The sequence below is a fragment of the Cherax quadricarinatus genome, chromosome 10, assembly GCF_038502225.1.
Source record: "Cherax quadricarinatus isolate ZL_2023a chromosome 10, ASM3850222v1, whole genome shotgun sequence".
In the NCBI taxonomy this organism is placed as follows: Eukaryota; Metazoa; Arthropoda; class Malacostraca; order Decapoda; family Parastacidae; genus Cherax; species Cherax quadricarinatus.
The window spans coordinates 27,033,555-27,048,112 of NC_091301.1; the positions used below are offsets into that span (position 1 = coordinate 27,033,555).

Below are 14,558 nucleotides of genomic sequence, written 5' to 3' on the forward strand. Positions count from 1 at the left end.
TGGCACTGAGAAGTGCCTTTGATTGTTCTGCAGTGTAGTAATTACAGTAACTGTTTGATTCATTTAAGTCATTAAATAAGAGGTTGGTATCAGGATCAATGCTTGTAATCATAAGATTTGTAGTGAATCTATAGTTAGAATTAAGTATAAAACAAAGTAAATAGTCTTAAGCTAAAAAATAGCACCTGAATTATTTAACAAATGTAAAATAATGAGCTAAGGTAGTTTTTTTTTTTTTTTTTTTTTTTTTTTTTAAGCTAAAATAAAGGAGACAATATAAAAGGGACTAATACAAATAAAGTGATAATCAAATAATGGAGCTTGGGAATATGATAGTAGGTAGTACTATAAAGGTAATTCTTTAAAGTTAGAATTATAGTATAAAATAATAATATAAAAGGGACTAATGTAAGTTGAGGTGAACAATAAAGTGGTAATCAAATAAATGAGCTTTGGAATATAATGGCAAAATTGTGAACTTATTCTACTTTAGCACCTGAGAATAGCACCTTGATTATTTTAACAATTGTGAATGTATAAACTAGGGTAGTTATATAAAGCTAAAATAAAGGAGAAAATATATAAGGGACTAAAATTAAGTAATGGTAAACAAAGTTAAATGGACAGGTGGTCACTATGAAATAATATTGGTTTAGGAGTAAGATCTGATTTGTAATATTAAATAAATTGAGCAGTTTATTGCACAATAAAAGTAAAAAAAATGAGGTAGTTGGTACTAGCTAGCAAAAGATAGTTTTGGTACTTGCAAAAAAGTAATTGGAATATACACTAATTGCATACACAATGAAAAGTGACTAAAGAAACAAGTAGTGATAAACAAAATTAAATGGACAGGTAAGAATAATGAATATTATTAATTTGGAGTAAGATTTGACTTGTAATTTAAAATTATGAGCAATTAATAGCAGTAAGAAAGAAGTATGGAGTATTGGAGGTATTTCATTAGCTAGTGATGAAAAATAATAAAAATAATAATGTACAATATAATAGTAACGTACACTATATGCACCACACGTATATATGTATTAAGGGCACTTATCTAATCTGTTACAGAAATGTCAGCTTTTCTAAGGAAGGTAGACAAATCGTGTTCATTTGAGATAGTATATTGTTGTCCTGTTGATGTTTTCCTTACTAGTATTTTCCCATCTCGCGTGAAACACTGATGTATTTTGTTTTCCTGTTTAAGTTTTCTCAGCCTGAACAGAAGGTTTTGACGCTTTTTTGTTAGACACTCATTTATGTACACTCCATTTTTCATTGTAATTGCTGATTTAATTAGGTCCTTTCTTTTATCGTATGAATGAAGTCTGATCATTATGCTGTGTTTACTTCCTGGTTTTCCTAGCAAACGTGTTTCTTTGATTTCATTGTTTTGCACGATGACTTGTACGTGGTTCTGTATTATCCTGATAGCAGTTTCTTTGCACTGTGCTTGTGTTATGTCACTAGGAATGTGTGGACTGTTTATTATTACTGCATCAGACAACTTATCTTGTTCAGTTTTGTCGTCTTGGAAATCAAGGTATTCATTTAGTCGAGTGTGCATGTTCTGATTCCAGTCCTTGATTGCTTCTTCAACCTTCATATTTATTGTTGTTATTTGCTCAGTGTGACTGGCTATAGCTGCTTTTAGAGTATTTTCTGTGTCAACACTTCCCGGTGTAATCTTCTCTTCAAGGTTTTGGATCTTATTCTCGAGGTTGGTTATCTTGGATTCTCGTCGCTCGAGTGTTGCTTTGATATCTTTGATTTTATTTTCTAGAGCAACGATGTAGTCCTTGATATTGTCAGGAATAATCATACCTGAGTTATCATGGGTGAATCCTTTGAAGGGAGTGGAGTTGGAGGGGGAGTCAGCCATGTTTGTTGTTGTTGTTGTTGTTCCTTGGGTGGCGGCGGTGAGGGGGGTTGATGATACACTGGCGTCCTGCTGGGTAGACAAGTTGAGTTCTAGGGTCCTTGCTGTTATTCTTTTATTACTGGTGTTGTTTCTTCTGCGATATCCTTTCATAGTATCACTGAAGTAGATACTGTGTAGCAATGGAGGAGAAGGCTTGTTTTCTCGGAGCTTGGGTTAAGTGATTGTCTGGCAGCGGAGGCAGTGTTTGGGTTAGCAGGGCTGTCTTCCTTAGATCTTCTAATTTTGTCAAGATTTGGGTTACATTCTTAGTATTCTTGGGTCATGTTGTGGTCTACGTGGGTTCATGTAGTTGAACTTTCACTTTAGGCCATCACAAGTTTTGTTGAGCGATGTTTTTTTGAGAAAGAAGAGCTGGTAGGATACCGTTGCTGCCGCTGCCGCTACATGTGACCAATTATGTAAGTGTATTTATGTAAGTGCGTTTGAACGTGTATGTTTGGGGGTCTGAAATGGACTAATCTACTTCACAATATTTCTTATGGGAACAAATTCGGTCAGTACTGGCACCTGAACAAACTTCTGGAGTGAAAAAATATCGTTAACCGGGGGTCCACTGTACTATAATTAAATATAATAATTTTTTAAATATTTTTATACATACCATTTCTGAGGCATAAAATGTACACAAGATAGGTTAATGAATGTTACTGCACTCTCCTAACATATACAGGTCCACATCCCTTTATCCAAAAACCTTGGGGCCAGTAATGCTTCGAATTTCAGAATGAGGTGGGGTCTAGGGCAGCACCCCATAATCAAACATTAACACTGCAGCAAAAATGTATGAATACTCACATTAAGTGTGATAAATAAAGACTACAAATACTCCAATGGTTTATTTATAGAGTAATATATTGATAAATGAAATAATGGGATAATTATAGACCAGGAACATGATTCTCAAGACGATTGACAGATGGCATTTTTAAAGACTTCTTCAAGTGTCATCTGTCTTATTAACATAGGTTTCTGTCTAAGCAATCTCTCTTTTACTGAGTAAATTGCCATATTCTCTTGCTCACTGATAAATGCACATTGTTCAAGGCCAGTAATTAACTGATCACACATTTTCACCGTATCGTCTATGGGGACTTTTTCACATGTGTTCACACTGTCATCATCATCATCATCATCACTACTCTTCTCATGCTTATTTGTATTTAACACCATTTCAGCAGTTTCACCATCACTCAAGGAATGCACAACAGGTGCATCATTGTCACTGTTCAGCATTTCTTCAATGTCAGCTTCCTGTAACTTACACTTTCATCTGATAAACTTTTAGCATAAGTTCCAACACCTTATTCTTCAGTAAGACACCACACTGACAAACCACGCTCAAGCTTCTGCAGTAGCTCTACTTTCTGCGTTATTGACCTCTTCAAGGGGGGCTCCTTGGCGTGGTGAAGAGGCTCTTGGTCTGAGGAATTAGACCTGTCGGTCTTCTTCCTCAGACCGAACCTAATTACCCCCTATTCTCCCCTCCCCTATCCCATCCTCCCCTTTTTCCATTCCTCCTCCTCCTCCCCACCCCTCCCTTTTGCCCTTCCTGTTTTTGGCCTTTGGGATTTCTCCCACAGGCACGCTAGTTCCTAGGTAGGGGAAAGGACACCGGGGTCCATCCCATTCCATTGAGGTTCTTGGCGGTGGCGTAGTTTGCCGTGGAATCTGGATCGCCTGGGGATGTCCCGATCCCTCTCCGGTATCCCGGAGTAGCTTTGGGTGTCTTTCGGGCGACGGGTGTATCTCTGGAAGCCACCTTTCGGATTCCGGGGGTGGTGGCCAAAGGAGGTATGCTTTGTGGTGGATATCCGGCCGCCCTCTCTTTTGTCCACCGAGGTAGCTCGGCAGATGTGAGGTTGCTATCCCGGATTGCTGGTTTACTGGCATGAAGGGTAGGGTATGGCACGGGTTCCATGCTGCATCTGTGCTACTAGCGGTGCTGAGGTCCTCTTGGGCGCGGAGGGAGATTTCCGGCCCTTTCATTCCTCCTGGGAACTATTCCTCCCCGCTCCCCCCTTTTTTTATTCTTTTTTTTTATTTTTATTTTCTTTTCTTTTTTTTTTTTTTTCTTAAAAACAAAAAGCAAAGGAGTAACCTAACCATGGAGAACTCAATCCATGAACCCACTACCCCCGGGCCCCTTCTTGATACCGCACCCCATTCTGACCCTGCCTTGTGTTTAGACCACTCTTCGGACACTCCTGATGCCCCTGTACCTCTTGCTGGTGCTGTTTCCTCACCTGCTTCAGGTACCGGGGCTTCGACTGACTCCTTCGATTTGTCTGAACTCCGCTCTCCTTTGACTATGCTTCCGGCTTCTCCCTCTACGGTACGGCAATTTTCGAATCGCCCGCCCATTTCACGCCGGACCAACTCCGGTCCTACTCCTAAACGCCAACGTCAATCTCCTGATGATGCTCCTTCGTTACCTTCCCATTCTACTCGGAAAAGACCGACACGTCAAGCACTCCCTCTCCACGCTCAGTTTCGGACCACACAATGGACTAAATTTTTTACTTTAAGACTGACTTCTTCTTCTGCCTACCTTTCTGACCATAGTACAGTGGACCCCCGCATAACGATTACCTCCGAATGCGACCAATTATGTAAGTGTATTTATGTAAGTGCGTTTGTATGTGTATGTTTGGGGGTCTGAAATGGACTAATCTACTTCACAATATTCCTTATGGGAATAAATTCAGTCAGTACTGGCACCTGAACATACTTATGGAGTGAAAAAATATCGTTAACCGGGGGTCCACTGTATTGGCAAAGCGCTCCTGCGTCATGTTGGTAGAGATATTTCATTTCATGCTCTCAAGAGCGGTATGCGCATCGTCACTGTCCAGAATGCTACCCAAGCTCATGATCTTTCTCTCCTTTCGAATATCGATACTACTCCTATCACTATTGAAAAACATCTTTCTCTCAATTCTTGTAGTGGTACTGTCATTCTGCCCCATACCATAGTCCAACAGAATTTCCAGTCATGTGGCAATGACATTTTTGAACAGCTGGAACTCCAGGATCTCCCAATCTCAAAGTAGACACTTATGTCCTTCCTGCCCGGGGGCGGAGACGTTACCCTTGCAATGTGGCTCGTTTAACTTTTGACAGCCGAGAACTCCCGTCCTCTGTATATGTCGCGGGACATCGGTTACAAGTTCGAAAGGTGATACCTACACCGCAACAATGTAGAAATTGCTGGCGTTTTGGTCACCCAGCGAAATATTGCAGATCTATGGCCGAATGCCCAGTCTGTGGTGCCGACGACCATTCTAATACATCTTGCAGTCAACCTTCATCTTGCCTTAATTGTAATGAAGCTCACCCTTCGTACTCCCACCGTTGCCAGGTCTACTTAAATGAATGTGAAATCCGTTGCCTCAAAGAGGCAGGTCTCCCTTATGCTATGGCAGTTACTCATCTCCGCCTCCAAGGGAGACTACCCCGTTTCTTATTCTCGTGGAAATATAAACACATATGTAGTATAATGTGATCCTTTATTGACAACGTTTCACCCACACAGTGAGCTTTTTCAAGTCACACACAGTCAAGTCAAAGGATCACATTATACTGCATATGTGTTTATATTTCCACTGTGTCGGTATTTGATACCATTTATTTCCATCGTGTCAAACACTGCAGTAGAAATGGATCCTTCACACAGAGAATAAAGGATCACATTACAGTATACTGCATATGTGTTTATATTTCCACTGTGTCGGTATTTGATACCATTTATTTCCTTCTTATTCTCGTGTTTCCAAACATCCCCCTACTTCTGGGGTCCCATCTTCTGCAGCCTCCTCTGTTGTTACCCCTCCCATAGCGACTCCGGCATCTAATCCTTTTGCTGTTCTTGGCTCTGACGTCCCGACTACAACTCAGTCTGTTCTCACATCTTCGCGTCCTTCCTCACAAGCCCCAGTATTGACAAGACCTCGTACGACACCTAATACCAATCGCCCCTCTACTTCTCAGAAGTCCAAAAAATCCACATTGCTCAAATCTTCTTTGCCCCTTCCTTCCCTTCTTCCACCTCCACACTTTACCTTTCCAGTCTCTGTACCTAGTTCTTCCCCTCTCTCTGGCTCTATTACAAGTGTGGAGATTCACCCTCCTCCTCGTACTATGCCTTCCACCCCCGTCCCCTCCCAAGTTTCTCCCTCTTCTGACACCTCCCAGGTTTCTGCCTCTTCTGTCCCCCCCCCCCACACTTCATCTCCAGTCCCTTACACTCTTCCCTCCCCCTCTACTTTGGTACAGTCCATTACTGTCCCAATCTTTACTCACCCTCCTCCTTCTATCTCCAATATGGTCTCCCATACATCTTTGAATTCAGAAACACGTGAAGCCATTTCAGAATATATTGCAGAGACTAAACCTTCCATGGACACTGATTCACTTCCTGTTCCTTCTCTTCCCTCTCCTCCATCTTCACAACCCCATTCTTCGCAACGCTCCGTTCCTTCGCTGCTTGAACGTCTTCCAATGCCACCACACGTTGACTTTTCTAACCCCTCTAGTCCATAGGTGCCTTTACCTACAGATTCCTGGTATTTTCTTCATCGCCAATCATGGCCTATTTACAGTGGAATATCCGCGGCCTCAGGGGTAATCGGGGTGAGCTTCAGATGTTGCTTTCCAGGTTTTCCCCTGTTGGTGCTTGCTTACAAGAACCAAAATTACACTCGGCTGTTTTCCAACCTATCTCAGGCTATAATTTATTGTATTCTTTGGATCCTTTCTCAGATGGGACCTTTAATGAAAGTGCCCTTCGTCTACGCAATGATATTCCGTACTGTCAACTATTTGTCCATACCTCGCTGCATTACACTGCAGCCCGTATCCACTTGAATAAGTGGTTTACAATATGTTCTTTATATCTCTCTCCTTCTCGAGCATTTTCTATCCCAGACTTTGCCTTTCTTGTTTCATCCTTACCACCACTGGTGGCCTGGTGGTTAACGCTCTCGCTTCACACGGTGAGGGCCTGGGTTCGATTCCCAGCCAGAGTAGAAACATTGGACGTGTTTCTTTCCACCTGTTGTCTATGTTCCCCATCAGTAAAATGGGTACCTGGGTGTTAGTCGACTTGGGTGTTAGTCGACTGGTGTGGGTCGCATCCTGGGACACTGACCTAAGGAGGCCTGGTCACAGACCGGGCCGCGGGGGCGTTGACCCCCGGAACTCTCTCCAGATAAACTCCAGATAAACCACTTCTGTTACTTGGTGATTTTAATGCCCACCATTTCCTCTGGGGGGGGTCTCATTGTGACTCACGTGGCATCCAGTTGGAGGCTTTTCTCGCCTCTCACCCCCTCCATGTTTTAAATACGGGTACTCCCACCCATTTTGATCCTCGTACTCATACTCTCTCTTGCATCGATCTATCAGTCTGCTCTTCCTCCACTGCACTAGACTTCACCTGGTCTGTTCTACCGGACTTACATGACAGCGATCATTTTCCAATCATTCTTACTTCTCCTTCCTATTCACCACCTTTCCGTAGCCCTCGCTGGCAATTTGATCGGGCAAATTGGGATCTTTACTCACACCTCACTGCTTTTAGTGAGGTTCCTTCTTCATCCTCCATTGATGAGCTCCTACACATCTTCTCAACGTCAGTTTATACCGCAGCTTCTCATTCTATACCCCAAACCTCAGGCAGGCATTCTCAGAAGTGCGTGCCGTGGTGGTCTCCTGCTTGTGCTCGAGCAGTACGTTTGAAACGCGCTGCATGGGGCAGGTACCGGTACAATAGAACCGCTGAGAGACTTCTTGATTTTAAGCAGAAGCGTGCGATCGCTTGCCGTGTCATCCGTGAAGCTAAACGCACTTGTTGGCGAGACTATGTTTCCACCATCACCTCTGCTTCTTCTATGAGTGCAGTCTGGAAAAAAGTGAGGAAATTGAGTGGTAAATATTCTCCTGACCCGGCTCCTGTTCTACGGGTCGCTGGTGTTGATGTAGCAAACCCTCTCGACGTTGCCATTGAACTTGGCACACATCTGGTCCGTATTTCCCGAGGGCTCCATCTATGCCCCTCGTTTCTTTCCTCAAAGTCTGCTATAGAGTTAGTACCCTTGGACTTTTCTTCTCTCAGAGAAGAACAGTATAATGTTCCTTTTACACTTCAAGAACTAGAGGCAACGCTCTCAGCTTGCCGATCATCAGCAGCTGGGCCTGACGACATTCATATTCGTATGTTACAACATTTACATCGGTCAGCCCTTGTAGTCCTCTTACACCTCTTCAATCTTATTTGGGCACAAGGAGTTCTTCCCCAGCTGTGGAAATCTGCCATTGTTCTCCCTTTCCGCAAACCGGGTACTACAGGACATGATGCCTCCCACTATCGTCCCATCGCTCTTACTAGTGCAGTTTGCAAAGTGATGGAACGTCTCGTAAATCGACGTTTAATGTGGTATTTAGAGACACAAAACAGTCTCTCCGCTAGTCAATATGGCTTTCGTAAGGGTCGTTCTACCATAGACCCCTTACTACGCTTGGATACGTATGTTCGTAATGCCTTTGCGAATAATCACTCAGTTATTGCCATATTTTTTGACCTTGAGAAGGCATATGACACAACTTGGAGGTATAATATTTTGGCCCAGGCCCATTCCTTAGGCCTCCGAGGCAATCTACCATCCTTCCTTAAGAACTTTTTAACTGACAGACATTTCCGTGTTCGAGTCAATAATGTTCTTTCCCCGGACTTCGTCCAAGCTGAAGGTGTCCCTCAAGGATGTGTTCTAAGCACAACACTTTTTCTCCTTGCTATAAATGATTTGGCCTCTGTTCTTCCACCCAATATTTGGTCATCACTATATGTTGATGACTTCGCTATTGCTTGTGCAGGCGCTGACTGTCATCTTATTGCAGTTTCTCTCCAGCATGCGGTCGACCGTGTTTCCACTTGGGCCACCACGCATGGGTTTAAATTTTCAAGTACCAAATATCACCAAATTACTTTCACTAGACGCTCTGTTATCTCCGATCATCCTTTGTATCTCTATGGCTCCCGTATCCCCGAACGTGATACAGTCAGGTTTCTAGGCCTTCTCTTTGACCATAGGTTATCCTGGAAACCTCACATTACCTCTCTGAAGGCAACTTGTCACAGCCGGCTAAACCTTCTTAAAACCCTTGCTCATCTTTCCTGGGGAGCTGATCGTCGAACTCTGCTTAACCTACATTCAGCCCTCGTTTTATCGAAACTCGATTATGGTGACCAGATTTATTCCGCGGCCTCTCCTGCTACTCTCTCTAGCCTTAACTCTATCCATCACCAAGGATTACGTTTGTGCCTTGGTGCTTTTCGCTCTTCCCCTGTTGAGAGCCTCTATGCAGAAGCGAATGTTCCATCCTTGTCTGATCGCCATGATGCCCATTGCCTTTGCTACTACTATGTACGCTCTCACGATCTACACAATCCTTCCATTTATAGAATGGTCACCGATATTAGTAGACATTCTTTATTCGTTCGCCGCCCCTGTTTGCTCCGTCCCTTTTCTCTTCGCCTACATTCACTTTTGTCTTCCCTTCAGTTACCACCTTTATATGTTCATGTAGCATCTCACTTTTCCCTACCCCCCTGGGAAGTTCCAGCTGTTCGGGTCTGTTCTTTCTCACTCCCTTGCTCGAAAGCTCAACTGCCTACAGTGGCTTCCCGCTCTCTTTTTCTTGATCACTTCCACTCCCATTCTCATGCCACCGCTGTGTACACAGATGGATCTAAGTCTTCAGACGGCGTCGGATTCGCAGCAGTGTTTCCGGACAGCGTCGTGCGGGGGCATTTACTATCTTCAGCTAGCATTTTTACTGCTGAACTGTATCCCATTCTTGCAGCACTTATTCGTATCACATCTATGCCTGTGTCATCATTTATAGTAGTCTCAGACTCCCTTAGTGCTCTACAGGCTATACGAAAATTTGATACATCTCATCCCCTAGTTCTCCGTATCCAACTTTGGCTACGCCGTATCTCTACCAAACATAAAGATATTGTTTTTTGTTGGGTCCCTGGTCATGTCGACGTACAGGGCAATGAACAGGCAGACACTGCTGCGCGGTCAGCAGTACATGACCTACCAATTTCCTATAGAGGTGTTCCATTTCTGGACTATTTTGCTGCAATAACTACCCACCTTTGCACCCGTTGGCAACAACGTTGGTCAACTCTGCTCGGTAACAAACTTCATTCTATTAAACCGAGCATAGGTTACTGGCCGTCTTCTTGTCATCAGTGCCGAGGTTGGGAGACCACTCTCTCCCGCCTTCGCATTGGCCACACTCGTCTTACTCATGGGTATCTCATGGAGAGGCACCCTGTTCCTCTCTGTGAGCAGTGTCAAGTTCCAGTATCGATTAGCCACATTCTGTTAGACTGCCCTCTCTATCAACGAGCACGCAGAATTTACCTCCAACGTCGTCTTCGTTCTACTACTCTCTCTTTACCTTCCCTTCTTGCTGATGGACCCTCCTTTAATCCTGACTCTCTCATTGACTTCTTGACAATGACTGATTTACTCCACAAACTCTGATGATACTTTTTGCACTCCCCTCAGCCCTTTCTAGTTCAGTCTCTTGCTGCCCTTTACCCTTTCACCATCCACTACCCCTCTGTTATCCGTAACCTATGACTCATCCATCTCCCTTTTGCCACCTGATGCCCTCGCTTCCTTCCTGCCCTGCAGCGCTGTATAGTCCTTGTGGCTTAGCGCTTCTTTTTGATTATAATAATAATAATAATTCGTTCTACTACTCTCTCTTTACCTTCCCTTCTTGCTGATGGACCCTCCTTTAATCCTGACTCTCTCATTGACTTCTTGACAACGACTTATTTACTCCACAAACTCTGATGATACTTTTCGCACTCCCCTCAGCCCTTTCTAGTTCAGTCTCTTGCTGCCCTTTACCCTTTCACCATCCACTACCCAGCTGTTATCTGTAACCTATTACTCATCCATCTCCCTTTTGCCACCTGATGCCCTCGCTTCCTTCCTGCCCTGCAGCGCTGTATAGTCCTTGTGGCTTAGCACTTCTTTTTGATTATAATAATAATAATAATCTGCGTTATTGATAAAGTCAGATGCTTCCTTTTCTTTTTCTCACTGTTACCCATAGGGGTATCTGCAGCTCTCTTTGACATTTTCACAGCGAAATTAAACACAGTCACAAAATAAAAAGCAAAAACAAAATATCAGCGAACAACAAATGCACGTGTGAACACTACAAGTGCTGAGACACAACTGACGCCTGCCACTCTGGCTGTTAGTGCTGGGTCATGCCACAACGTGGTGGTGTTGGAGTTATGTAGAGATGACTGACACTCCACAAAAAAAACTTCGGTTTTCGGAACTTTTCGAATTTCAGAATTTCGGATAAAGGGATGTGGACCTGTACATGTTCTTGTACATAAATGAACATGCACATGTATGCTAGAGCTTTGTATGTTTTAGTGTACAGGTCAGGCACTGTATGACTCCAGTGGTCATGAATATAATACTACTTTGTATAGAGGTATAAAGTCATGCATGCAAATATACTCTCTCTACAAAATAAATAAATATTGATATTCAGCTGTTTTATGTTGTTAATATATACGAAGTTAGGATATTTTTGCAATGTAAACACTACATTCATTAACTTTAAGATTTTTTTATTTACAGGATGAGGATGAAGGGCAGATTCACTTAGAATTTGGAGAATGAAGAAGGGATCCATATGGAGTTAGGATATAAGTACTGTATATACATAAATTGTATATGCTCAGATAAGGTTTCTCTTTGAAGTCATATGCTAATTTTGTGACATTGTGCTGTGATTTAATTTTTGTAAACCTAGTTCATTTTTGCTGACATGACAAGCAGAGTTAAGTCTGCTTCACCTTTAGAAATTCCTCTATTTATATGACTAGGTAGCTTAACTCTAGCCATGACTCACCACCTGCTTACAGTTAACATGAACATGGCTGTGGCATATCTCCCACCTCTTCTAGCCTGTTTATCAGGGTGTAATGTAGTTGTACAGCCCAGTAGTCTGCATCAACCAAATGGATTTATACTTCTATGAGTTACATTTGCCTCTGTGAGGCATTGAATTACATTAACAAACAGTAGGCTGTGACTACAGCTCCATTGATGGTGAGTTTAGTTCATAGCTTACCAGTTTGTTTCATTTGTAAATAGCTTAAACTATTTAATTGATTTGTTGTTTTCTTTATCCTTGGTATAAGGGTCTTCATTTACTTTGGACATATGGCAAGCACTGCCAACAGTATAGAAAAATACCACACAAGTACTAGTATGGTACACAACCTTTTCTTTAGATCAAGATTTATAGGCAGATTAATGAAACACCAAAAAAGTTAGTCATAGAAAGAGAAAGAGTAAGCTTAAGGAAGAACCATGTCTTATTGCATCTCATTATGTAGCCTGTCTCCATCTTGTAGTATTGTTAGTTGTGACATTTATTATTACTACAATCAAAAAGTGCTAAACCCACAAGGGTCATAAAACACTGCAGTTGACATTGTGAAATTCCTTTAAAATTTTCACAGCAGCCTCCAAGCACCTTGAGTGTACCAGGGAAGAATTTAAGAACAAACACTTTCTACTCTTATTTTTCTCAAATGTTAATTAATTTTGGAATGATACAAACCACGATGCGGCTGTTTTGTGGCGGATTATATACACAAGTGTCGATAATATTTGTGATCATGAATGTGTGTTAATGTCTCATGATGTTTCTTATAAGTTTACTGCATCCTCCACAGGAAATATGGTAAATGCCTATACTGACAAAACTGTTTTTGTATGTAGTTGCTCTCTTGATTTCTATATATGATTTAGCTGTTTGGTAAGTGACCCCAATACTGCTGATATAAAGATTTGGGATATAGTGATGATATTGTACAAGACTGAAGGATGATTTTCCTATCAGGCTCACTGATGCTGGTGAAAGGGCTAGTGATACAGGGAATTAAACAGAATCTTCACTTCTTGGATCAAATCTGATTATCTCTAATGGCCTCTACTTGTTTAGAACTTTCTCATAAATAATAATTCTTTAGACTCTTTGATGAAGTTTTGGGAAAACTTTAAGGTAAATCTTTGTGACAAATACTGATATTGTAACTCAGAATTCCTAACAGCAAAATTTGTACTATGAGGAAGAAACATACAAGACTGCCACATTTTTGTTTGCTTTTGTGGTTCAAGCAATTTACAGAAAAACCCACTAACAAAAGTAACCCTATTTACTTCTACTTAAGCCATAACACTAAACATAGCATCCTTAGAAGCTTCTTTCTTAAGGCATACTTAATTTACAACTAGGAGTGGCTTCAGGAAGACTGCCAGTGTAGTATTTGTTACACTGAAAGTTCCCTGCTATTTTACCAAAGAATGCAAAGAAAGGGCAACACAAATCAGTCACTGCCAGGAAAATCCACATGATCAAGTCAAGCAGTACTGGGGTTGCTTAAGACAACCAAATTATTTAAGGATATCACTATGGCTTGACTAGCCTCATCCTCCCCGGGAAGATTCTGTTAAGCTGGTGAGGGCCCATTTCCCAGGCATTGTATGATCCCTACAGGTTTAGTTCTACTCCTTAAATATAATAATTTACTTTCTTCACCATCCACACTGGTACTCATTCCACAACCACACCCTTGTCCTGCTGTGACAGGATATATGCTATACCAAAGGTCATTTTGGTGATCCAGAGTAAATTGCCAACACATTTGTCCATATAAGGGTTTTTTCACATTAATTTACTCCTCTTACAAGGTTTAGTAGTTCCTCTTGTCTTTTAGTGTTGAATTTTTGCAGTATATTTTAAGCTGAAATTAAATTATTTTCTAGCTTGATACTTTTATTTTTGTTCAGCCACAACATTTTTAAAGAGGGTGAAATGTATACAGATATATTCTTAAATTGTTTGATTTTTGTAATGGTTAACTGCTGATAGTGGGCACTATTAAATGTCATTTTATATTACATGTTAACATATCTATAGAATATATATTTTATATTGCTATTTATATATAGCTATACAGTAACAAATGTGTGAACCAGGCACTTGAATAGGATGTTAAGTGCAAGGTAGGTCAAAGCCAGGAGATGCAATAGGTAACCTATATGTGCCAAAAAAAAAAAAAAAGTAAACTGTACAGTCAGTTTAATAAAACCTTGAATACAAAGGTTGAATGTAAATGCTAAAAGTTAATTATTGTGAGAAATTGCCCATGTCCCTTAGGTATCAATAAAAATCCCATTAAGGTCAACATCCAAAAAAGAGGTTAGACAATTTGAAACTAATGACCTTTCATGTATTGAAAATATAAATAAACTTTGGTAATATGAGCAATGAAGCCACAGCTCTAAATGGATTGGTTATTAATCAATAGATCACAAACACATTTAAACCTGTTTCTCGGCCCATATTACAAACACATGATGTATTAATAAGACAACTACTGACAGCTAGAGGAAACGGACACAAATGCATTCAGTTATGACAATTTTTGTGGACGTTTCAGTCTTGAGACCTTGATTACTTCAAATATACGAAGAGCATGAAATAATTCACGCTA

At 41.4% G+C, this 14,558-nt stretch overlaps 1 protein-coding gene across 6 annotated transcripts in view; it reads left to right on the forward strand.

Moving 5' to 3' along the window:
- The window catches only part of LOC128688003 (transcriptional repressor CTCF), a 250,016-nt gene extending 235,844 nt beyond the window's left edge, over positions 1-14,172 (forward strand). For all 6 annotated transcript variants that reach the window (XM_070083728.1, XM_070083727.1, XM_070083729.1 and 3 more), the window contains exon 16: positions 11,629-14,172. In XM_070083728.1, the coding sequence (XP_069939829.1) occupies positions 11,629-11,670 (42 nt within the window). In that variant the 3' untranslated portion in view covers positions 11,671-14,172. The remainder of the gene's footprint in view (positions 1-11,628) is intronic.
- The last annotated feature ends 386 nt before the right edge of the window (positions 14,173-14,558 follow it).